Here is a 27415-nt window from a genome sequence, read left to right on the forward strand (position 1 = left end):
GCTTCTGTCCAAAGGATATGCAGATCTGTACTAAATCCCATTAAAGCAAAGGAGATCCTGCTGCAAAAGAAAATTCTAGGTTGGCAGTACAGGACCAAGTCAGAAGTTTGCTTGTCTGCAGCAGAAATGGCTGACTGGCTTCCTTTTTCTTCCTCATGAAAAAACAACTGTCCATCCCTCTTGTGTATCCATACTGGGCATGTCTACTTTCACAGCTCTGATTTTCCTCAAATAGCACCAAATGTAAAATCTGAGCATTCGAAATCCCATTCCAATTGTAATGTAAGTAATTAGTAAATGGTTGATGGTCTTTAAGTGGTTTTAGCCTTTTTTTTTTTTTTTTTTTTTAAATAATTACTTCATTATCCTGTTAGAAATCTGCATTTAAAAATATTCCTCTTTCCTGACATGGTAAAATACTAAATAAAGACTTTTAGCATACCGTGCAACATGACTCTGGTTCAACAGAAACCACAATCAAGGCAAAATGCCCAGTCTGCATAAATAATTAAGTTTACCAATAAGGCTGAAACCTAAAAGCTCCACAGTGATGAACAGGAAAATTTCCAAGTAGGCTTGATGTCCAGCTTCTCCATACTGCTGGCATGAACATCATTCCAGTGTCCAATAGAAGTCTAACTGATGCAGAATACACCCAGTCCTCCAAAAAACATTTTGTTTAATCATTGCCTAAACATAAAGTCTGTAGATCAAGATTCAAGATTTTATTCCTACCTTGCAATGACCTTAAAGTGTGCAATAAGCACGTGGCATGATGGGTTACTGCAGCTTAGCTGACATAGGCTAATTTGTTAACTCCATAATATATCTGAGGTCTTAAATTCATTGAAATGGCTTGGATACAATGAATTTGATAGCTCTCCTCTCAGCTCACAACTGAAAGATAATCTCAGAACATGTTTCTTGATTTCTAAAGGAGCTTCATGCCCACACTCCTTTACAGCTGTACCTCCTCTGGAAAGCAGTATACTTTGCTTTTCTTCCTGTTTGGTTGCTTCTGAATGCTTTTCTGCCACGAAAGCAGATGAAAGTCACAGTGTAACAGAAAATTTGAAGCTCTACCTGGAACTTGCAGAACTTCTACAAAAATCCTGAAACCAGAAAAGCCAATTAAGCTCTCTGATTGTAGCACATAAAATTCAGCAAGCCCATCTATCAGATTCACATAATATGATTTATGAAATAAATTATTAAGTTACATAGATAGAACTAATAATGTCACAACAGACTGGGTGTGGAGGAAAGCAGATTCCCCACAAGCCATAAATACAATATAAACACATTCTAGAGAAGGGTCCTTTATTCCAGAATACCAAACCAAGACGTGAATGCAACTATGAAGAGGGCCACTGATTACGCGGATGACTCCAGACAAAAGAAAATGTTGTTGCTCTTGCAGGCTTCAGAGCAAGTACTGAACAAAATAAGGATTCAGTTTCTGTGTGCTCTGGGTTCCTGATGTACAAGAGGCTGCCCAAGTCAGTGGCTGGCACACAACAATCCCTATTTACTCCTTTCTTTAAAGAACAAAATAATAATTTGAGCAACTTCACTGACTGATCAATTCAAAAGTCACAAGCTCTGATAATCTTTGCTCACAGTGATCCTACCCAGAAGCTTTTGAAATCACATCCTACCTTACCACAGCATGTGGACAGAGCTGTATAATGTCCAAATGCTGGCAAGATGTGTCCAACTCACTGACAGAAAACAGGAAATTCTGTCCTTTCCCACAGACTATATAGAGGCAGTTGGCTATCACAGAAACCAGCATTTGTGTTTGGGTATCTTCAGGTTATGTTTGTCTTCTTCACCAGTCTTCCCCAAATTAGCATTCCCTGCCTTAAGCATTTGGATACCTGACAAATGTCTTGTTTCTACATCTGTCCTTTCAGACAATGCTCTTCTTCCAGAAGCTCTCTTATCTTGAAAGCACCTCTACCTGCACTCTTACCATCAAAAATAATGGGAAATATCCCCTGAACCTATTGTGCCACGTCCTCATCAAGAGGCTTCATCCTCGGCTCAGTTTTGTTCCTTCTGAAAGCTGGATCTGCACACTGCTTTCCCTCTGAACATCTGCACTTCTTCTGCCCATTTGCTAAAACCCAGTTCCAAATATGAGAGCCCACAACCAGCCCCCAGGACACAAAGCTGCCAGGAATGTCCCAAGTGCTGCTGCCTCGCCCTGAGCCCCATCCCCACCCACCAACCCCCCCTGTTCCCCCACACTCCAGCCACCTGCTCCAGAGACTCAGCTTTGGGTTGGCTTCAGTTCTTTTCTCCCAGATTTGAACCCCCCACTGTGAAGGTGTGCTTATGAGGGCTTTTCTGTCTCTGGAACTTCCCTTTCCCCTGCTGCCCTCTCATCGTTTTAACACTGCTGTGATTTGTTTGTTGTTGTTGTGTTTTTTTAAAAAAAATATTTTATCTTCACTTGGGTTATGATTCTATCTGAAGATGTTTCACAGCACAGGGAAATCTGAACAGCAACTAAATTGTTCAGAGTATGACCCTTGTTCTGTAAAAAAATGAACCGCTGTTTGCCATGGCTATTTTCACAGCTATCTTCTGGGTCTTAAAGATAATAATGAAGCTTCCAATTGATAATACCCTACTAATTTAATAGCTTTGTTAATGCGAGGAAGCTGCAGCATCCTGAATAGCAATGGCAAATCATCCTGAACAATAAGTCACTGTCCTGGATTGATACTTCTTGGTGGCCTTGGTGAAAGTAGAATGTCAAAGCAGCATTTAAAAAAAGAAAACAACCCAGAAAACCCAAACACCCACTACTCTGTTTTATAAAAAAAAAGAAACTCCCACCATTTAAAACTGTTTTCAACAACAAACATAATTCTTCCTTGCAGATGACCTACAAAAAAAGTTTTTTAAATATGTAACCCTGTGCTATTTTTCCCATTGACAGCTTAAAAAGAAACATACGTAACAGGTCCTTTCTGTTGCAAAAGCTCTTCCCTTTAACCCACACTTCTTAAACTGTAGGAATCTGAATAGCAGAAAATCTGATCTTTCCTGGCTTTGTTAGAGAGGAATTGAAGATTCAGATACTTGCAGCTAAACTGACAACACAAGAAAGATGAATTTTTAAACCCCAAAGTATTAGTCATTGAAATCTAATATGCACCATAAAAAAGAATCTGAAAACAGATTGACTAAAAATATTTTCTCCTTTTAAATCGATCAGCTGTCACTTATCTTTTGTACTAGTTCTCCAGGCGTCTTAGCCTAGCTTTGATAATGTCTCACATAAAAATATAAAACCCCTTCCTTATAAGCTGCGAAAAAAGCAAAACACATACAAGACTTTCTTTCTACTCTCAGCTCACCTTTAAATTCTGTCAGTGGCTCTACATGCTGGTCTGGCTGCTTAGCAGAGCTCCACAAAAGAAAAAGGCTTCCCAAATAAAAATAAATAGCTTGAATGCTTTTAGTATTTTCACTTTTCTTTGTCCCAACAATGCAGCTCTGTCCTTGGGAACGCGCAGACACGGCCAAACACACTGTGTCATTCTCCGATTCTGTCCCCGCAGAGCGGGACGGCGGGGCAGCCGCCCCAGCCCCCGGGACATGCCGAGCCCCGCAGCCCAACTGGCCAGCCCCAACCCCGCAGACCCCCCAGGCCCCTGCAGGACCCCGTCCCACCCACCAGCAGGTCCTGAGCGCAGCATAACCTGCCTCCAACACAGCCTGGCCTGGCAGCACCAGCACCGGGCACAGCATCACGGCCCCAACGGGGAGGCAGAGTCAGGGCCAACCCCACCAGCCACCCCCGAATTGATGACATTTCCCCTAGTTCCAGGGAAGGGAACTGCTCTGCAGTTCACCATCATTTCCTTAATGAAGCACCAATCTTAAAGCCAACCAAAATATTACTAGTTAAACTAGGATATGCAGGCAGACTTCCAAAAAGTTTCCTAGAACTGCCTCACTGTCCTGCTAAAACACTGTCATAAAATGCTAAAGAAACTCTAAACAATATTAAAAGTTGATCTCAGCCACATTTCCTCTGCTGCCCACACTCCTTGCTGTTCATTAAGTCTGTACCTGGCACCTTCCAACAAATTCTCTACAACTCGTTTAGGACAAATTCCGGAGCACTTTACAGAGGGCTACCCTGAGGCAGCGTGACCTCAAAACTCCCTGGAAGAAATCACATAACTGGAGAAGCTCTAACCACAAGCCCAAAAGACACAGACTTCTGGTATTAGAAAACCTTTGCAATCGCTAAACCATTCAAACCACAGATTCTCTGGGTTCACGGGGAACCTCCCAACATAAAACCTTCACCCCACAGCAAGAACATATCAAACACTTAAAATGCAAACACCTCCTCAGCAGTGCAAGCAATTTTCCTTCTTTTAATATCGTGCCCAAGAAGGGCGCAATAACTGCTTACTACAGAGCAACAGGAGAGAAACAAACTCTAATCCCGTGGCAGAGAGGATGGACAGAAGTTACTTGATTTCATCCCTTCAGCATCACAACAGGCACCAGTTCACAGACCGGATTTTAAAAAGCAAACTCCAGCAGCAGCAAACAAAAATGCCGAGCCCGGGCACTCGCTGGTGCCCTGGGTGTGTGTCTGGCAAACCAGTCACATTCACCACCCTGACAGAGCTGACATCCGAGAGGAGAAAGCCCTGGGACCTACGGTTTGGGCAGCGGGCGGCGATCCCTCCATGCGGGTAGCTGCTCCAGCCCCTGCGCCTGCCCAGCGGGGACCCGCGCCAGCCCTGATCCTGCCCTGACAAAGCAGGACCTTGTAACATCGGGCAGTAGCAGCCGGGGTGTCTTGGCAGGAGCCCCGAATGCATGTTTGAGAAAGCAACTGCAGCCCTGAGCAAGCGAGGCACAAATGCACTGCAGAAATGTTACTGAGTCTGTTAAAAATACCCCATCGCTGAACCTGTCAGGAACACATCTGAAGTGAGAGTTTTGTTTTGTGGAGAATAAAAAAAAAAAAAAAAAAGCAAAGTACATCTGCTGGCATCGGTCTTGGAAGTTTGTTTTTAAAATCAAACCAACAAAACCCCATCAGTCTCTCACATTCCCTTCCAACAGGAAGACTGCTGGGGTGAATGACACCTCTAGAGCTCCAGGCAAGCTGCAACCTCAAGATCTCCCCCTCTGGATCCTACCAGGGGAGACTGCTCAGGCTCCTGCTACAAGCCAAGGAGCTAACTGCAGACAAACTCAACATCTGCTCTGCTGAAGATGGTGCAGAAGCCTTGTGCATTGTCTCAGGTGAGACCAACAAAACCCCGGCCCCATGGCTGGAGCCCCCTGCACAGCTTTAGGGTGCCCAGAGAAAAGCAGAAGGAGCCACTGGACTGAAAACAGGGAGAAAAGACGTGATGCATCTGGTCTGTCCCTGCTGACAGAGAGGTTCTTCTAGGAAGCAGAAGGGAGCCTTGCCCCTGCTCTCCTCCACCAAGCACAAATCCAGAAGGCATCACAGGCAGAGGGGATCCCCAGCAGCTCTGAACGAGCCCAAAGCAGAAAACATGTCAAGAGGAGGATTCTGTGTCATGCCTTGGGTGAGCACAGTGAGCCTGCTCTGTGTGCTTTGGGAAACCACTGGGTGGTGAGAAAATTTATTCCTCTGGGAAAGGAGAAGTGAGAGAAGCTTCTTCATAGCTTACTGCTCCGCAGTCAGACAAGTGTGCTCGCCATCTATTCATAACAGATCTATCCTTGAAAAGAAAGATGCTAATTTATTCACCAGGCATGTTTTCACAAGAATTATGTTCTGTTAATTGCTGATCAGATTGGCTGTCTGTACCATATTCACTCAAGGAAAGCAGACGTGGATGTTAAGTCTAAGAGACACCACGTTGTACAATTCCCTCATACTTTTTCAGGTCACAAAGACTGGTAACATACATTGGTGTATTCTCTGGATTTGTAATAACTATCTTAGTCAGACTGCTTAGTAGTAGTCTGTCAAGTCTATGATGATTCTGTTTCAGGGGAAGTTGCCCTCAGTTAAGGAACTCAAGTTGTTACATTTCTAGGTCTTACTGTAAAAATGCATCAATCCCAACACACATTAATTCACCCTTACTCTCAATTTACCCTATGGGCTCTGCCTAGTATTTAGTATTGATGACTACTGAGATGGGCAATGAGGTCCCACTGAGCCCACACAGGTAAGGTCACCTTCCCAAACAGTGGGACAGCCGTGCCAGCCCCACCAGCCCGCCTGCGCTGCCCACCAGCCCCAGGGGCTCCTGAAGCCCACGGCTCACACCCGCCTGGGACTGGCGCTCAAGGAAAATTTGTCACTACAGGAATTAGCTCATGGAGAAATTCTTCAGCTTCTGTCACTTGGAATCATTAGTTTAGAAACCAAAGGGCAGAGGAGCATCTCCCTCAGCCAATGGGTGCCATCCTCCAGGCAGCATCTCCCCTGCCCATGCTGTTCCCAGCTCCCTAACAACACCCTGACCACAGACACTCCTGGAGCTCTCATGGGCCTTTCAGTAACATCACACCAGGTAACCACACAGTTACCATGGAGCATTCTTCACTGGCCCAGCTTATCTAGACTAACATTTGGCAGTTAAGAGAGGACAGTTGAAGTTACAAAGCAAATTCCAACGGCACTGTCTCAATTTTGCAGCTGTGCAGCCTTCAGCATCCATCCCGTGCACAGGGTTAGGGTTAGGGCACATCCAAGCAGAGCAACAATGCCCTGACAAGCAGAGCTGGAGTCCTGCCCTTCCACTGCTCAATTACTCTCCCCATTCAGAAACCTGGCCTCAGAGTAGAGAATAAAACTTTTCTGAAAATACCCACTTGTTTTCTGATTACTGACTGGAATTCTTCCACACATTTTTAATGAAAACTGTCATGGAATAGCTGAAGACAGCTCAGCTTTGTTGTAAGACAACAAAGAGTATACACAGAAGATCACACACAAACTTCACCCAGAAGACAATCAAAACTAGCATATGAAAATACCCTTGCAGAAGCAACTCTGCTGAATAATTGCAGAAGAGTGTCTCATGTTGTTAAAAATAGAACTAATTTGTGCATTGGCGGATGGAATTTCAGTCAAAATATCCACTGAGCCACTTGAATAATTAAGTGTTGCTTCTCCATGGCACAACAAAGCATCTAATGCAATTTACTGCCCTTTCTATAAAATGTGATATAAATATCGTTTGCTAGTTTTTCAGCAATGACATTAATAGAAATAAGGTTTCTAGTACTGTGCAGCAAGCCTGTAGCTGAGATGCTACCACGGCTGCCAAGATGTCAGCACCATTCTCTACACACAAGCTATTTAATCTTACAGGTAATTACCTCCTGGAACAGAGTGGTCATTTAATCTATAAATCAGGTTTAGTCAGAAGGAAGCAGAAGAAACTCTAGACTGGCAATCCTCAGTCACCTGAAACATGACTAGACAGAGTGACAGACAGTAGTGGATGCACACTGAGTTTTTTTTAAAAAAAAACCTATGTACAATTTTTAAAAAGCTACATATAAAATGTGATCTTCGTGGTAACACTGACCCTGCACATTGCATAAACTGTATTTCACAGAATCAAGTCCAGTTTTTGTTTTCAAACCTTCTTTGCACTTCATATCTATTTAGAGGAACTTCAGAAAACTCCCTTCTTTTACACTTAAGGGTTATCTACTTTTATTGCAGGCTTCCAGAAGGAAGAGCTATATACATTTACGTACTTCTTCATTTGAAGTATTTGCTCCTACTCTCCTGCTATCTCAGTAACCATTTTCAGTCCATGTGGACACAAAGGGCTCAGCATCTTCATTACAACTCATGTTATCATCAAAATTCTGTTCCTCAAGGTCTCAGTCTGGTGAGATTCCTGCATTATAGCATTGAATCAACTGCAAATTTCAAAGAAACTTTTCATCCTGGAAGGAGAGTAAATATATGAAAAGATTAGTCTGTGCTGAAGCTGTTCACTGTGAAGTTATGAAGGATGTACAGGAGACACTTCAAACATTAAAAAAAACAGAAGCCAACAATTTTTTTACTGCAAGGATGATCAAACACTGCAGTAGGTTGCCCAGACTCCATCCCTGGAGTTAGTCAAATCCCAGGACATTGCCCTGGGCAATCTGCTTTAGTTGCCCTGGCCTTCAGCACTGGGGTTGGACAAAACAGTCTCCAGAAGTCCCTTCTGACTTCAGTGACTCTGTGTTTGTCCAACTTTTGGGATGCATTTAAAATCCTTCAGCATTCATAATTTCGGACCTACTGCCAAATGAATCCAGCCACCAGACCATAATTTATCAATAATGGGTTATACCAGCCTCACAAAATTAATGTCTACTGAGGGTGATTAACTGTGAAGGAAACAGACTGGCAAAACCGAAGATCCTCTGCTGAGAGCAGACATCAGACCAGCAGAGAATACTGACCAGCTCCCTGTGGAGCCTGTCCAGGCTTTATTCAACTGTACAGCACCATTTCAGTGGTAAAGGACAGACATCCACCTGTGCTGCTACCTCTCCTCTGGGGAGACAGTAAATGACTACTCAGGTAGTCAGGTAGGCCAAAGCCAGAGTAGTAGCTAAACGCTGCCTGTACACCTCTGCAGCACAGGGATCTGCCACTCCAGCCCCAGGGGCTGTGGCAGTGTGGGACTCTGCTCTGGAGATGTCCTGGCAGCAGAGCCCCGGGGAGTCAGACACACTGTGGGGTCCTTGCACCAACGAGTAATATTGAACCACCCGAACTTACCAAGTCTTCAGCATACACAGTATGCCCACATGGCCTCCAACAAATCTTAATACTTTAAGTGCTTTTTCTCTCTCAACTTTGAAGTTAAATAACGTCAAATTTCCCTTTACCTTGCTAAAACCATTAATTATATACAGTTTAAAAAAAAAAAAAAAGGTCATATTCAAGATGGTTGCATCAACAAAAACATGCTAAAACACTGTCAATGAAACCTGATCAGGAAGGGCCTGGGCACGAGCAGGTAAGAGGAGGATGATCCTTGAGAAGTGTCCTGGTGTACTAAAACATGTCTATCAGATGAACTGCAACAAGAATTCAGGGATGATACCTGAACAACCATCACACCGTGGGGCCAACTACACCAGCAACTTGGCAAAGGATGGGGACCCAGACAGTGGGTGCCAGCAGAAGGGGACTTGCAGAATGCTTCAGCCACAGAACTAAATACCACAGAAAATTATTTGCAGCATGAACCTGCAGCAGCAGGATTACTGCAGAAAGGCAATGCCAGGGGAGTGCCAGCAAATGTCTGTTCCCTGGTTTTCACACTCATACTGCACATCTACAACAGTTCGATCCATTTGAACACGTGGTTTTTCCTTAGCCAAGGTACACTTACTTTACCAGACAAGAAGATTCTGAAAGGATACAATTTCAGAGTTAAACAAGTGGGATAAACATGTCTGACTAATTTCCAGTGACTCTCCAGTGACACCTGCAGCAAGGTCCATTTTCCACATTTTTGAGCAGAAGTACCAAGTTCCTAATCTATATGCCTATAATCTAGGTTCAGTGTTTCAGATACTCAAAAGACAGCCTCCTACACAGACAATCACTTAGTAACATGTACCACTTTTGGGAAGGCACCATTTGTACTCTTGCTGGGTTTGGATAGGCTAATTCTCAAACACTTACAGCGGAGAACATATCAGTAAAGTGCAGTGCACACTGAATTTTATTAATATTAAGCAAGATAATATGAAACATAGCACAGTTCTGAACTTAGATAACACTTAGGTCTAGGCTCATGTAAAAGGACACACTGAGTCTTCGCAATTCTCCTGTTTCCATTGATGCACATGGACAACAAACCACCAATACAGACTGAAAATTCTGAAATTGACTTAAGCATAGTTCCCCACAGAAATTTTTCCCACACAGTGAATTGAAACATTCTCATGGTATTTTACTTAAGAAAACTCAGGAAGAATATGCAGAAATTAATTTAGTGAAGAACTAGAAAAGATCAACAGATGTCAATGGCTTTGAGAATACGTCTAAAGGAAGGAGTATCCCTGCAAACCAGATCAGACCTATAACCATAGCCTACGTAGGAAGGATTTATTTTTAAAGCAGACATTTGTATTATGCTCAGCGTGAAAAACAGCTTAATGATAGCTGATGATTCCTGTATCCAAAAACCTTTCTATGTTTGCCAGTCAACCACACAACAGGCGCTTGTTTTGAGAACCCCTAAGGTCAAGGCTGCAAAGCTGCAGCAGTGCCTGAGTCCTCCCAACTCCTGCAGCTTCAACTCTGCCCAGAGAAAGGACATGTTTTCAGGGCTGTTTATCTATCTATGGATAGATGGGAGATGCAGTCACGCTGCATTACCCATGACTGAACTGCAGCAGCCAACAAGAGCTCCTTGCCTGGCCTTTTTAGATCAAATTATTTCAAGTCTAACACAGCACAATTCTTTCTTTGCCGAGTCTTTAGCTTTTTTGCTCACTGTTGGCATGAAAAGTAGTATTTTATCTCTACTCCTAGCACAAAGCAACAAGCTCCTATTATGTACATATGATACAAGTCACTGAATATTAATCAGAGATCAACATTTTGATAGTAAACACAAACTAACTTAAAGAAACACTTTACTTAAAGATTTCTCTAAGGTCAGTTGGGTTGAGCATGCAAACCAAGGACCTTTTAGCAGCAGCCTGCAAGCCAGAAGTGCCACATGTAGCAGCACATTTGTGTCCTGGGCTGCAGGACTGCTGGCTCCAGCCCAAGGGCAGTGCAACAGCACAGGGGCATGAGAGAGTGGGACAAGGTGGAGTCTGCTCCACCCGTGGCAAACACTCTTGTGGCTGGGCTGGCTCTAGTTAGATAACACACCCTGAGACACCTCAGAGCAATGTCTCCAATTAAAGCGGAACTCACCTATTTGCAGCTTGGGCTGTAACCATGTGAACTTCAGTTTCCTACAAAATTGAAAACATGGACAGATACTTATGAAAAGCAGGAGGGTGTGACCTCATAAACCACTGTATCAGAGGATGAAAGCCCTGGAAATTCAGCAGAGGACACAAATGGGGGTACAAGTGTTTTAAGAATACCAGGAACATGGAATGCAGTGGAATACGTTCTGTGCTGCCTTCTGCCTTGAAGAGCATTTTGTCCAAATCTCCAGGTTTTCACAGAGCAGCAGCACCATTTGGAAATAATTGTGGAACACAAGAATCCTGGTAGGTGGAAAGAGCTATGGGCAGGGACAGAGTTGTGGTGAGCACTTACACAACAAAATGCTCGTGCAGCAGCAGACACATAAGCTCGAGTTTCTGCAAGTTTGCCCACATGGCATCCTGAAGACAGGATAAATCTATTCCAGCTTTAGTCAAAATCAACCAGATACCCAGAGAAATCAGCATGTGCTAAGGGACCAAGTCTCTTTATAAAGCATGGCAGTGTCCTTATACCAGCTCTCTTTGCTTGTACTTAAAATCCTGTCACCTTTTGGTGGGCAGAAAATCTCAGAGAATTTCAGTAGAAATGCCAAATATACATATTTGTTACTTTCAGATTACACTAAATTAGCTCAGGTTCTTATTATTTCATACTGCTTCCAACGGTCAAAGAGTTAGGATACCAAAATACAGAGAGGATGTTCCTTGAAATGTCTGCTATTCTGAGTGTCAAGATTCATTAAAAATTAGCTCAAGCATCCATTTGGCTATATTAAAATCAATGTGATCTAAACCCTTAAACCCATTATTATTTCTCCCCTTCCAACTGTTTCCTGTTTTGTTTTCAAACAGGATGTGTCCAACCACAATTAACTTTGAGTAGAGAGATAAAGGGATAGAGGGGGAGAAACAGTGAGATACACTGCAGAGCAGGAAGAGAGCCACTGACTTTACTCTGCAGTAAGACCTACTAAGGTTGCAAGGCATTTTCCTGAAGCTGTAACAGTGAGCGTAGCTATCAATGTATAGGTAGGTGCCATGGCCTCATTCTTCCCTGCTAAAAAAAACCCTTTAATGCTATTTATAGGTTAAAAAGAAGAAAAGAAGCAGTCCTGTATCTGAATGTCACTGTACTCCCACAATGCAGATAGGGATCACGTGTGACCCATGCAAGACCTTTTCTGTTTCAAGTCCTGCGCTGCCGCAGTTGGCAGCATTAATGCAACCAGCAGTACTGAAGGGGATTTGCCTGCCTGTGGATTGCAGCAATCAGTCATTAAAACATCACTTCACATAAATATTCCCTTCAAAGAGGAGACTGCTTTAGAAGTTACTGGCAAAGAAGGTGTACACAAAGAACACTGGAGAATACGTGTTAACAGACAAGGTACTGCTGCATGAAAGCAGTTTAACACAAAACATACAGTAGTACTTTTCTTTGCCCTTGGAAAGGGGAAGTGGGGGGGTAGATCCTTGTCTAAATGTTATAGATACAAAGCCTTGCTAAGACTAAGCCTGAGCTACAGTCACCTCAGTGGCGATTCCATGAGCATGTGAACACAAGCGCAGCCCGTGCGGAGCTGCTGGGCTGGACCTGCTTGGAGGAAAGAGACAGCAGCAGCAGCGGAATATGCCTCTCCCACTGAGGGGTCAGCTGGTGTCAGAGGCAGCAAAACTGAAGCACAACAATTCAAAGCCATCTGCTCATGGTCATTAAGGCAGAGAGATGCAGAACCCGAGAGCTGCAATTCCACAGTTCATGGTTCTGATCAAATCTGTGATTGCACAGACTCCAACCACTGACCTCCTCCAACATCCCTCTGGCAGCTCCAGTTTGCACAGGAGATTTTAATAGTTTAATTTCTCTTTGCAGACATCATACTTGACCATGTAATTTGTGTCCACAATGTTTTTCGGCTAGATGCCCACTGACTTCTTTATCAAGTAATTTCTTTTGCCTTTCCTGCTTTCCTGCAAGTGCACCTGATGTCACCGCTGGCTCTGACATCACTTATCCACTGTCCCCAGGGAAAGCCAGGGTTGCTTCTTCTGCAGGGGTCTGATATCAGAAATGCTCACAGAACTCCATACTGAAATTAAGATTTCCAAAAGTATCACAAATAAAAACAAAGAGAAAAGCATCTGCCAGCTTCTAAAACAAAACAGAAGAGAAATATACACACAGGAAATTACCATGCACAGAGAGTATGAGCCACTCTGCATCTTCATTAGATGCATCTGATTAAAACACACTTAATGCATTTAATTTTCCATTTCCATGTAAACCAAATCAGCTTATGGTGCTGGATGACCTCTCTGGTTTCTAATACTTTTTCAGGATGAGTTTAAGCAGTGACCAGGTTGCAACAGACTTCCAGTCCCCTGTGAACTGGGCCTGTTTTGAGTAGGAGACCTGACAAGTCAAAACGTTTGTGATTTTTCAGCAATTGCTTGAACAGTAAAAGATCCAGTCAGGATGTTTAACACAGCACAGAGTAAGACACTCCATACAAAGTTACCTCCTAAGGATTATAACTTGTCAAAACATATAGGACATTTCCTTTCTAGCTTTAAAAGGAGACTTTAAATGTGTTTAAATTATTTCTTAAGGAAAACAGCATGGATCTGAAGGATGACTGCATTCTACATATCTTTGTAAGAAAACAATCCAGTAAGAATTGGTATCTCACAGTAAGAAACTGGGTTAAAACCTGCAATGCTGAAGAGAGCAGGATTTCATTTCCCCCCTGCCTCACTGAAGCAGAAAACTCAGTAATTCATCTCTTCCTCTGATCAAGTTCCCACTGCCCTGTCGCGTCTCAAGGATGCTACCTGCCACATCATCACAGGGGAAACATGGATAAAAGATGTACAACGCCTGCTTCTACAGTTGTTTTGATTTGTTGGGGTTTTTTTTAAATTTATGACACTGCTGAATAGCAAAAGGAGACCTGCTTTGAGAAGTCCTTTGTATTAAGAGTCCAACATTTTCAGAGAAAGCAAGTGGGGGGAGAGGTGTGGGTGCCAAGAGGAGAGATGAGCTATGCAAATGTCCCGGTGTGACAGACCCACCCACATGCCCTCTTACCAGGAGGTGACTCCCCAAGCAGAGCACCCAACATTCCCACAGCCAGTCTGCACAGGAGGTTCATGAACACCAATTACTTCAAGAATGGAGGCTTTTGGTTCCCTCTGCCTTCTGCCAGAAAGGTGGCTCCTGAAGGAGTGGCAAAAGCACCTTCCATTCTCCTTCAGGTGAGCCAGCAGAACTGAAAGACACTGTACCATGCAAACCTCCCTCACAAATTAAACTACCAAAATAGTTGTCAGCTGTTCGTTTCCTATGAACTCCCAAACCAGATACAGCCACGATTACAGCCAGGGCATAACACTTGGTAACATAAATTCACCCCAGAAAAAAAAAATTGAATAGAGAATTCTTCAAAAAATGAGTGTACAGAGAATTTTACCTAAATGCCTGAAATCACTGTCTGACATGATAGGTACATCTTCGTTCCTGGTGTCATTTGGAATTTTGCAGCTCATTAGTAAGTGTCAGTCCCACCACAGATTCAAAAGAGAAAGGAATTGATGAGACAACCCTGCTTTGAGCAGGTCACTGGACAGATGACCCCCAGAGATGCCTTCCAGCCTGAATTAACTTATGAGCAACATCAGAGCAGCACAAGAAGACACCTCTCTTCTTCCTGCCTTTGCAGAAGAAACTCAATAGCCTGAACCGTAACCAAGTCATCAACAGCTTTTTCTTCCTATACTGCTGGTTCAGAGAGGACTCAAAGATGACTTCTGCTAAGCTCTCTCACTGTAGTGGGATACTTTTTTCCTCATTGCCTTGGTAAAATAGAGGGTGCTGAACCAGCACCTTTTGATCCAGTGCTAGAAAGCCCTCCCCCAGGGTGAGAACCAAGGCATGCCACAATCTCATCTGCCTTCTTCTGGATTGAAAAAGTATCGGTGTATTTGGATGGGAATTTTAAGCAAACGTGAACTGCGATGCTTCTGTAAAATACATCCATCTATCCATCTCATTATTTGGAAGGAAAAGTCAAAAAAAACAATCAACAGAAGACCATGTTTGCTCACCACAATGAGACTGCAGCATCCACAAGTACATCTAAAACAATCTAGCTAGGATAATTAACCGCAAAAGTCTTAGAAGCACTTTTTTCTAGTCCTGGAGCAATCCAAGAGACCAGTCAGTTGTTGAAATCCCCAAATAATCCTTGAAGACAACATGCCACTGCGTTGCAAAGAGATTACAGAGTAGTGCCTACGTAAATTCCTCTCTGGGGAACCAGTTCTCTGCACATCCCAGATACAACCAAGAGCAATAAAACAGGCTTGAATCCATTTCACCAAATCAAAGGATCAAAGACTAGCTGCATAAGCTGCACAGAGATGCATTAACCCTCAGTTAACTAGCAGCTCACTAAACCACCAGAACCTGCTAATGGCAAAACCTCAGTGAGAGCTACCCAGCTTTTCAAGCCTAGAGGGGACAGGACCATGCACCAGTAGTGAGACACCTGCAAGGGCTGAAGCTGGAAGCATTTAAGTGACCAGCCCTGGACCTGCTGCTGGAGATGGGACCCAGAGCCGCGCCTGGCACAGCACGTAAGTGGGCTGGGCTGCTGCTCAAGGAGCAACAGCAACCACTTAATTCACAGACAGCACATGAAACCAACTCATTTCTATTCAGCATTTGATCTCTAAAGACATAATGTGCTCCACTGTTATTTCTTTATTAAATGCTTATATAAAGAAATGTACATATCAAAATCAGTTTGATTTTCTTTTAAACAGAAGGTTTTACACTTTGAACCTGGCTATTGTAGAACTTTTGCTAGTGAGCCTGAAACCCAACTGGTTTTAATTCACTGAGCCTGTTGTATGGCAGTTTCAACCTACGTTCTCATTCTCTCCCCTGAAGACTGGGCACAATGTGCTGTAGCTCGGATGGTGTCCAGGAGCTGAACAATCAGGAACACGGCTCCAGGCACAGGAGAGCACTGCTGCAAGGGCCAACTTCAATCAAATTAATTTTGAATGCTGCTTCCTGACTGTGGATATCTGAACTTCTTATCTGGCTTTGAAAGGGGCATTTGCTGGCAACAGCAGTAGCCTACTTTTTGATTTTGAAGATGTGACATCAGATACAGAAGGGTTGCTGTGTTAACTAAAGCAACACTGCACTGTTCAGAAAAGAAGCTAAGGACTAGGAGGAACTGTGTCCGTATTCACAACCTGCCCACTACCACACGTACCAGCTCCTGGTGGCATCTGCAGAAACAGAAATCCCACAATGTGGAACCAGGCAAAAGCAAGAAACCTGGTGGCTGTTCCTGCCAGAGGAGGACATGGAGATGCTGGTGCCCCAGGGCACAGCTCTGCCTCTCAGTATCTCACTGGTTCACCCACACCTCAAGTCACCTGAACTGGAGCATGGGGAGGTTTCCACCTTGCTTGAGGGACTGTAATATTTCCCAAAAGCAGTGTTGAGCAATAGCAGAAGGTTGATGATGTTTCTGCAGATCCCAACGTTAGGCTGAGTATCGAGATAACTCTACAAGGCCTCTCCCTGCTGCTGCTTCTCTGCAGTGATGCTGGCTGGCGACACACCAGCTCCTTCCAGCTTTCTGCTGGCCAACAGGCACCACCTGCAGCAAGTTGCCACACCAGTGTAGATGGACAAACATAGAACACGAAGTTAATGTATACTGGATTGCAAGTCTGCAGATTTTATTGAAATAACTAATGTTTTCTTTCTTCAAATGCTGTCACCAGACCATTGAGCTGTGTGCTGAAAGTGCTCCATCTCTGGAAATAAAAGACCACTGGCATCTATGTTTTATGGAAAAAAAATAAGGGTTATGAAGAGAAGTTCACCCTCCATTAATATGTGAACAATGTGTCTTCTTGCAGGGATTCCATTCCGTATAGTATCTGGATTTAAGAGAAATGTGTGGAATTCCTGTAGATGACTATTACATTCAGTATTGCAAGTTATCACAGTTTTTTCAAACCCCATGCTAATCTAATCTTGGTAAATAACGCCTAGGGTTTTCTCTTAATGAAGGCTAAAGCATAATTAAGACTGCTTAGAGCTCTGTATGGTTGCAACATACTGTGATAGTTTAAGAGTATGACACAGGTCAAACTGCCAACCAAACAATCCTGCAAGACACCACAGACCCAAAGAAGATAAACCTTGGAATTCCTTCCACTTCCGGTTTTATACTGAGCCTTATCTACCCAAGGTTCAACTCTGGAATGCAACTATCGCCTTTTTGGGTGATGAGCTAGCTGGTGGTGTAACCCCAGAAGCACCTTGGAGGGTGTAAGTTCTCTTCTGACAGCCTCACACCCTGCTCCCCACCCTTCGTATCAGCACACATCCACATCCACAGCTACCGCTTCCAGCCCGGGAATGTGCCAGCTGCACACTGGCTGCTGCCTCCTGCTACTCTCCACTGTTTCCAATCCACAGCCCAGACACTGAAGCTTGCATAGAGAGCACCAATTCACCAGGTAAGTATTAAGTATCCACTTATGAAGAACATCAGAAAAGCCAAGTTCAAGTTGATCAACAGTACACACCCCAACTGCCAGGAAAGCGCTCACAGCCTCAACATCTCAGGCCCAGCAACAAAACACAGCTATGACAGACTGTCAGGTGTGTACTGCCTACCATTAAAATGCTAGAAGAAAACTGCTTGAATGACACTACAGAACCAGGAGGCCTTTTTTATACACCTTACTTTTTAAATTCTCTAATTATACATAAAAGGCTGAAATGTCTCTGCTCCTTGTTAGCAGTTTTGATAGTCAGATCTGGATGGGTAGAGGAAAGCTAGAGCAAAGGTAACTGAAAACATTCAGCTGAGTAAGGTGTCAGTTACTCAAACTTATGATATATATAAAATACATAGAACTGCTGGTTACAGATGGTGTCTGAGGAACATCTGATCAGCTAGAGACATGGCAGTACAAAATGGCAGGAACATGCATAAAGATTCATTTGTTCAGAGATAGATTCTCTCCTCAGTACTGATTAGCTTAATTGTTTGGATAATCCACAACCTCTCCCACCTGTTCACAGGAGTATCTAATTTTTGAAATGTCTCATTTTGAGTGCTTAAGATCTCATATTTTATGCAACCATTTACTTCTGGCAGTCTATGCATATACAGGATATTTTACATAAGATATACAGAGGCTATAATATACCTCTGAATTTCTGTAGCTGACATTAAGCAGAGGAAAAAAATTAAACCCCGAATTAGATGAACTCATATGTAACCCAACGAAAAGACTGAAGGATGGAATAGATCAAGTTATCAGAGTATTGCCAAAACATTACCCTAATTAAGCAACTATTTTATTCAGAACGTTAATATTGAAAGCACCAAACAAGTGCGGGAATAACTCCAAATCTGACAAGTAGTTTAATTTATAGCACTTTATCCTATCAGGTAGTAACTATGACTAAAGCACAATTTCCCTACTCAGCTCCAGGACTCCGCGTTTCCACGTCTCTGCGATACACAATTATTTTTGAGATGAATGGGCCTGATCCCAAGATACGCCCAACTCCTACTGAAATTAATGCTTTGTGCATAAAAAGATGAGGAATGCCTCTCCTTTTTTTTTTCTTTTCTTTGTTTTTGTTTTTGGTGGGGTGGAGGTCTTTATTATAAAGAGAAAGGCAGCCCACATCTCACCAAAAGAAAGAACACAGATCAACTAAAAGCTTATTTAAATACAGAAGATTGTTAGACACTTCAGTCCCTTTCCAAAACAGTTGTCTGGAATTCTGTAGACCTGTGGGCAAGTTCTGCACTAATATTTCACATGCTTTGCAATCCAGCCTCCAGTGAAACACCTCCTCCACACCAACTTGAAGCTCTTCATTTCCTCCACTCCTATTGTCCTGTTGCCAATGTCATCAGGCTGGAATAATGTATGTCTGACAACAGAAGTATTGCCTTCCCCATGAGCTTTTGTTCACCACCAACAGGACCCTGGGTCCTTCCACACTGGGGGTGTAGGCAGTGGGCTCCAGTGCACCCCCAAGGCAGATGTGCTTGAGCAAGCGAAGAAACATATCTACATGAAGGCTACTCCACAGTAACTTTAGCACTCCTTCAAACTTCATTTTATTTAGGAATAGTTAAGTGATTCTAGAATTGAAACTTTTACTAGTTACACATTTTCCAAATGTGTCATCAGTGCTTGTGGGTTTTGAGAGTTAAGTATGATAGGTGCACATAACACAGAGAAAGTATTTTTCTGAGTGTTTACCAACAGGACTCAAGGAAAAAAAACAAAAACACAAATAAACCCCTTATAGTAAAACTTTACAGTTTGCATTCCTGTCATCTTGGACGCCATTCTTGCTAAGTATGTGCCCTTTGAATGCCCTCTCAAAAAAGTCAAATGATAACACTTGTGTTGCTGAAACATTTTATTACTCTGATTACAAATCTAAATACAGTTTTCTTTTTTAAAGCACACTAAGTCATTCACAGGGATTATTCTAAGGATTAGACTCTTGCTTCATTTCCTTACAAATTTTTCCTGTCTATTTTAAATAGTCTCAAAACTCACAACTCAAGAAGACAACGTTTTCTAAGCCGATATTCCCCATTCATACACCAGTTGATCTCAGTGGCACCCAAACTGCATCTTAAGTAAAAACAAACAAACAAACAAAGAACAAAAAAGCTTACTCCTCTGGTTTTCCTGTCAATGTCTCCTGAAACATAGCATGCTTTTAAATTAATTCATTTCTGTCTTCAAAAAACGGGCTATTCTGACACATCCCCTCCAACATGAGTAGCCTGTACTGCACGTACAACTTAATATGCTGCATACTAACAAAAACTGCCACTGATTTAAAAGTTACTTCACATCAGTATGGACAGAGTTATTTGATGGGATTGGCCCCAGATTCCTCGTCGCAAATGTTGCAGGGAGACTGATTTTAGAACCTGGAAGAGCTGCTTCAGAATGAGACAGAAAGCATCAGTCCCAAGACTGGAGAGGCTGAGCAGCGGCCAGTGCCTTGGGGTCAGTGCCAGGGTCAGGCCTGCCTGGCCTCAGTGCTGGGCTTCCCCCAGCATGCTGCACTTAGTAAGGGGTCTGCAAGAGACAGTGGCTGCTGTGGAGCAGAAGTTCATGTTTGAGCCAGACTCAATGTTACTACTACTAGGTGCTTCTATAGGTTTACTGAGTGGCCAGTCCCGTGGCAGCACCAAACTGCTGCAGCTCAGCGGGCGCCTGGGACAGAGAACATCCCTGGGCTCTTGCCAACACCAGCATTTTTTGGGCTCAGAGAGGGGGTACCCTTGGCATTCCGGATCCCCTCTGGAATGTCAAACCCCACAGGAACGCTGCCGTACAGTTACTGTGAGCTATGATAGCTTTTGACCATTTTCCCCCATAAACCTCTCGGCTGCTAACCCCCTGAGGCCTGCCGGCTCCAAGGTATTCTCTTGCACAGACTTGGCCCTAAACTTCTGAGGCCTTCCTCCAGCATAAAAGCCTTTCTACCCTTTTCGGGATCTAGTTTACATATACATTTTTATCACTGACTGTCGCATCCAGAATGGAAAGAATTGTAGAATGAGAGCACGCTCTTCTCTGCCTCTGAAGAATCACTAGCTGAGGAAGAAGCCTGCTGATTTATCACAGAGAATTGAGGGGAAAGGGGCAAATACAAGCGAAAATCTCTACAAAGGACCCCTTAAAGGTAACTAATTCAGAGTAAAGACACTGATACTTTTAATGCTTCCTTTGATCACTGCTTGTAGGAAATTCCAATCTTTATTGCTATCCAGCCCCATGTGAGCACCTATTATAAAGTTTGATGATATTCTGCAGAGCAAACTGCCATGAGCTGTGGAATTTCATTATTAGAAAGATGCATTTATGTAAGCTGCATTCCATCTTGTAGTCTGTGTTTACATCTTTTAACATCATCTGTCTATTTGGCAATGAGCCATCATGTGCAACTCTCCAGACCCCCAGCTGGCATGTATATGGTAATTCTTTGGATTGCCAGCAACATTTTTTCATGAAGACAAGTTCCTGGCCCTACCTCTAATATTTCTGCAGGTGTAGGATCACCCACCCTGTTAATTACCAATGTGGGAAGATGCTTCAAGTCCATTTTACTTTGCTCAGTCATGGCATTCATGAAGCTGTGACACTGAGACAGGACAAACTGCTCATGAAACCTGTTACTCCTGCTTCTTAAAACAGAATGCCAGAGGCTCATTTCCCTTTGGTAAGATGAAGATGATATCATGGGAAGATTTTCCCATACATTTCTATGTGCAATATGATGTAGTGGAAGCTCATTTCCCTTCTTGAGGGACCCATCTTCATAGAATCATAGAATCATAGGGGTTGGAAGGGACCTCGAAAGATCATCTAGTCCAACCCCCCTGCCAGAGCAGGGTCACCTAGAGCACATCACACAGGAAGGCGTCCAGGCGGGTTTTGAATGTCTCCAGAGAAGGAGACTCCACAACCTCCCTGGGCAGCCTGTTCCAGTGCTCTGTCACTCTCACAGTAAAAAAATTTTTTCTGATATTCACCTTAAACCTCCTATGCCCCAATTTGTATCCATTACTCCTTGTCCTATCACTGGTCATCACTGAAAAAAGCTTAACTCCATCTTCTTGACACTCACCCTTTACGTATTTGTAAACACTGATGAGGTCACCCCTCAGTCTCCTCCTCTCCAAACTAAAGAGACCCAGCTCCCTCAGCCTTTCCTCATCAGGGAGATGTTCCACTCCCTTCATCATCTTTGTGGCTCTGCGCTGGACTCTTTCAAGCACTTCCCTGTCCTTCTTGAACTGAGGGGCCCAGAACTGGACACAATACTCCAGATGCGGCCTCACCAATGCAGAATAGAGGGGGAGGAGAACCTCTCTTGACCTACTAACCACCCCCTTTCTAATGCACCCCAGGATGCCATTGGCCTTCTTAGCCACAAGGGCACACTGCTGGCTCATGGTCATCCTCCTGTCTACCAGGACCCCCAGATCCCTTTCACCTACACTGCTCTCCAGCAGGTCAGCCCCCAACCTGTATTGGTGCATGACATTTTTCTTCCCCAAATGCAAAACTATCTAATATCTAAACTAACTAATGCAAATCTTACCTAGAAACGTTCATTATATTTCTAATCCCTGCCAGTATTCCCGCAACACCAGCATGGCCAGAAATTCTTGGGGACCTATTTATATCCCACCACCTCTCAGCTTTGTTTAGACAAGCCTTTTGCCCAATGAAACTTTACAAAGTACACATTTAGTCAAAACTAAATGATGTGAGGAGGAACAGGCTGAGATGCTCCAAAACAGCCAGCACCAGCACACCCGCCTTTCCATGAGGAGCAGCAGGAAATTTCTGAGTAACTCCCCAGGCACTGAGATGCGTTTTTCCATGTAGAACATTGATAGATGGGAAACAGCCCCACAACTGGCCCTAGAGCTCAGAAGCATCAAGTCACTCTACTTTTAACTTCCTGGGTAACTGTTTTACTGATTTGAGAAAGGACAGAGTAATTTTACTTCACATTACAAGCTTCTTTAGGGACTTTCTCTCCTAAAGACAGTAAGACAAAAAGGAGAATACAGTCATGAACAAGTCAAGCAATACGCTCTGGAAGTTCACAGAACTTAGCAAAGACCATTATTTATTCTTGAATCCCAAGCATTATGATTCTGCTCAGGAATCTCTTTAGGTGACAGTTTAATTGACACGGTCTTAAGGGGTTAGTTGATTTAATATTTTAAATATTTGCCCCATATCAGGTCATAGTAAATTTAGATTGCTAAAACAGTTATTTTATACTACATCCTTCTTTACCAAACCATTTACATGTATGGATAGAGACTCCCATTGCTAACTCTATACCCCCAAAAAACCCGCAAGGTCAGCAGCATAAAGGAACCAAATCATTATCCATCAACACTGGGTAAGGAACAGAGCTGAAGAAGAGCAAATCACTCAGGGTATGACATCAAGTGCTGTGTCTGCCTGATCTCACGTGTGGTGCAAGGAAGCTGAGACACTGTTAGAAGAAACCACCTGCAACAAGGACAAGGAGTGCAGACTGTTGTCAGCACAACAGCTCGTCCGCCGCTAGAACTCTTGGAAAGGTTGGCAGCAACTGCTTTGAGCTCCAGCTCAAGCGTTCCAGGGCTAGTTCAGCATAACCCTCCGATGATCCTTGCCCATAAATAAACTCAATCCACACCAGTGACAACACAGAGGCAGTTCAGATGTTAATAAACCCATATAATACTTAAGAACATAACAGTCCAGCCTGAAATTTTAAGTGTTTAATGGGCTGGTTAAATGAACTGACTAGATCATGGTTCACAAAAAACAACTTTTTTTTTTTTGCATTTTATTTCCTTAAATTTAATCTAGCCTTTTCTAGTCAAAACCTCAGCCATAAATGAAAGCCATGTTTGGCTCCCCAAGCATCTTCTCGGAGAGCAGAATCTTTAAAAGAAAGGGAACACATTTTAACTCAGAAAAACTTCCTCAAATACAGTTCAATTTATCTTCACTGATTTCCTTTCATAAATCAAGCTAAATCATCTGGACAAAGTCAAGCTTAGTGAAAAGTTGTTCACAGTTTTGTACTATCACTCCATGAGTGAGAGAGTTTCCCAACTAAATGCAACACAGCAGCAACAGTACTTCTTCAGGTCTTGGGTGGCAGTAATTGCAGGCCCTCCAAGAACTTCTAAACAGTGCAAGACAGAGAGTGGTTTCAACCAAAATACTTGGAAAGGACTCAGGATACTCAGGGGAAGACATTTGTTGAACCAATCCAAAAGTCATAAAGTATTTGCCTTTATGTCTTAACCGTAAAGGTGCAATAATTTATTGCTTAGATTTTTAACTGCTACAGACTTTAAAGCTGGCAAAATAACACAGAATCCAAGCAGTAACCCACCCATACTAACCACTGATGCAGTATATGTGAAATAAGAAGTAACACGTGAAGATAAGTCTGGGTAAAAGTTTCTGAATTCCTGATACAAATGGGTTATCAAATGTGAATGTTTAATTAGGCAGCACACAGCTAAGTGCTTATACAGCTCTCCCCAGAACGGTATTTCAAAATTTGACAGCATTCTGTAAATAGGAGAAAGGCATTAGCCCCATTCATAGAAGGGAAAGAGAGGCTGGGAGAACTTAAAGGATTTTGTCAAAGCCACGCAGTGCAAATAGCCATGTTGGAAAGGGAAACCAGTTATTTGAGGCTAAACCCTGTATCACAAAGCCATATTTTTCCTTCCCACATTAAGCCCTACATTTTTTTTGTGCTTGCATTGTATATGCAATGGTGGCAGCATTTTTAAGCTTGTAGCTCTCAAATCTGCACAGTCACATTCTATTTGAAGCTTCCACCATTAAATATGGTTAGAAACTGGAATTCTGACCTTGCACCTGCAGAACACAGGCACACCATTTAATAATGTCCCAGTTCACCCAAGAAGTGAACACATCCTTGTAGCAGGTGCTCCAGGCCCTACACAGATGATTGCCAACTCTGAAGTCTAAGTCAGCAGCCATGAAAGAATCCAGATTTTTGCACACAAAATAATAATAAAATACTGCTTTGTTTTATATAATCTGGCAGTCATTATGTTTTGGCTGATAAATATATCAGCAAAACTCTGTATTTTATACAGTTTCTCTCTAGCAGACAACAGAGTGGTTTATAATCCCTTTGCTATCCCTTCCCCCCTGTGCCCCAAAGACAAAGGCACTTCCCAATCCCATTTGGAAGAGCTGTGAGGAGACAGGGAGATGATGTTCTCATTCCACATCCAAGCCTAGATAACCACAATCCATTCTGATTGCTTCTTCACATAACTGCACTTTTTATTTTGGTAAACAGACCAAGACCTCATTTTTTTCTTTCAGTTCATCATACTGTAAAAGTTGTGACTCTTTCACAATTAAAACAAAGAAGCAGCTGTCAAGGTTAGACAATTGTTTAAAGCAGGCTTGACACAGAGCTAATTCACTGCAAGACACAATTATGTCAGACAACACAAAAATGGAGAGCTAGAAAAACAAATTTGAAACAGTTCTCCAATAGTAAAATATCAGTGTAAATGTTCTTCCAAATCACCCTGCCTGCCTTGATAATCAGAATCAAAATTGAGTTATCCAAAGGAGTTAATTTAAAGTTATTTTGGCTGCCCCACATAAGCAGAGCTTAGATGCTAAGTTCATCACTAACTAGATCAAGTCTCTTTTGAGGGGAAGATTAAACTCTGTTGGTGCCTGTGGAGACTTCTACTACTTGCAGGCACTGCTCTTGACATGGAACAAGGTAAACCGTTAAAAGACATAAGTTTCGCTTGTTCACTCCTCCTAAAAATGGCCACCTCTGTTTCTTTAAGATGAGCAGAAGCTCAAAATAAAAAAACATAAAATCACAAGTCAATAAGGAAGATACCAACTGATTGCAAAGCTGTAGCTTTTCCCAAGACAGTCTGCAGGATGTGAATTCTGACCTATTTTAAATGCTGTGGCAGCATTTTAAAATTTTGATGAACGTATTTTAAAACCCCTTACAAACACACACAGGGAAGAAGAGCTTAGATGCCAAGTGAAAATTCAGCTTGCTATTTAAGTGTCCAATTAATACTGTAAATCCTAAGTCCAGAGCCAAGTCTGCTCAACAGGAATGGTTAGATGCAGAAGCAGGGCTGTGCTGGCTGTTCTTACCTGCATGCACTATACATCCTTGCTTTTATTCATGGATTGAATTTTTTCCCCAATGATTTTGAACTACATGCACTGGACTGATTCAGTGACAAAACTGCAAAACTACATAGATTAATTATTCTCTCCTCTAAAGCAGCTTCTTGAAATAAATTAGAACACTTGCAATTATTAAACAGCAAAACCTGTTCGCAGCAGCTCCTTTGTTCTTAGACCCTGTATTAACAGCAAGCTGCTGAGCACTTCAAAGAGGGCAAGCTTTCCTCCCGGTTCTGCAGGTGTGTGGCTGGGACACCTCATATTCCCGACTCCCGAAGACATTCCGGGCAGTACAATGCACATGCCTCAGTGACCCTCTGAGGCAGCAAGCGGGCACAACTGCTGGTGATTTTCCCCCCGGCACAGCCCCTCCTTCAGACCCCAGATAAAGCCCAGGAAACAGCAGCTTCCCAAAGCCCCGCACGGCAGCCGCGGCGTGAGAGGCACAGAACCCGTCCCTGCAAACAGCCAGTCCGCCCGAGAGCACCGGGACCCCCGAGCAAGCAGAACCCCTTTGTGTCTCCAAGAGCCGAGAACAAAAGACGGAGCAGCCGCCCCCGGGACTCGCCCCCGCGGCGAGCGGAGCTGCCGCCGCTGCCCGCGACCCACCTTGGAGAGCTGCCGGCGGAGGCTGAAGCGCTGGACCATGGTCTGCTCGCCCGTCGGGCAGGGCGGCAGCCGGGGCCGCGGGGCACGGCCGGACCCCCGCCCCAGGGCCCGAGGCTGCTCCTTGTCTGGGGGCGTCCCGGGGAGGGGCAGGGCGGGCCGGGCGGGCGGGGCGCTCCCTGCTGCGGGGGGCGGGCACCGGCCCCGCACCCCCGCCCCGGCCCCGCGCGGAGCCGGCGAACGCTGCTCCCGCCCCGCAGAGCCGGGCCCCGGCCTCGGGGGGATGGCTGCGGGCAGCGGCGGCCGAGCACGGCCCCGCGTTCCCGGGCGGGCAGGGACACCGCGCCCGCCCCGCCCGGGGCAGACCCGCCCGGCTCGGGGGGCCCGGCAGCCGCCGGCGGGGCGCGGGCGGTGCCACCGCGAAAGGCAACCCCGGCCTCGGTGCTTTCTGCATCACGGGCGGGCGCTGCTCCCTCCCCCGGCACCGCCCGGGCCCTGCTCCGTCCCGCGGTCTCGGCAGCGACCCCCGCTGCTCCCGCAGACACAGCCCCGCACCGGGCGGTGCGCAGGGGCGGCCCCGGCCCCACACCGGGGGCGGCAGGAACGAACTCCAGCCCCGGTCGGTGCCGACGCTGCGCCCCAAAACCAGTTAAAAAAGGGAAATGGAGGGGGCGGGCCGGGCCCTCCAGGCGCCTTCGCACGTTACAGCAGGTGAAGGTTAATCCTCCTACAGGAACCAGAAGCGAACACCCTGCTGCAATCACTGCAAAATACTTGAAATATTTATTTTTTCCCACTACAAATGCACAATAACGATCTATGGTGAAAGGGTCAGGCACACTTTTGTTTCCTCCAACGTCCCGGGCTTCTAAACCCTTAAACTGCTCTTTCCCCCCTTACAGTCCTTTGTGAGTGATGGACACGGCAACATCTTCATGCAGAAAAGGGGTTTACAGGACTCCATGAGTTTGCTACAGGTTCTGCAGCAATGCTCAAAGAGGTTCCAAGAAATCTGGATTTAGGT

General features: G+C 44.2%; 1 protein-coding gene across 8 annotated transcripts in view; it reads right to left on the reverse strand.

The window, feature by feature from the left end:
• TMCC1 (transmembrane and coiled-coil domain family 1) overlaps positions 1–27415 on the reverse strand; it is an 80592-nt gene that overhangs the window by 28751 nt on the left and 24426 nt on the right. The window contains exon 1 of one of the 8 annotated variants that reach the window (XM_051627404.1): positions 26395–26494. The exons of the other annotated variants lie outside the window; for them this stretch is intronic. Coding sequence (XP_051483364.1) covers positions 26395–26433 — 39 coding nt within the window. The 5' untranslated portion in view covers positions 26434–26494. Of the gene's footprint in view, positions 1–26394; positions 26495–27415 lie in introns of those variants that run through there. 8 annotated transcript variants of the gene reach the window in all.

The sequence above is a fragment of the Apus apus genome, chromosome 9 (genome assembly GCF_020740795.1).
Source record: "Apus apus isolate bApuApu2 chromosome 9, bApuApu2.pri.cur, whole genome shotgun sequence".
Lineage (NCBI taxonomy): Eukaryota > Metazoa > Chordata > Aves > Apodiformes > Apodidae > Apus > Apus apus.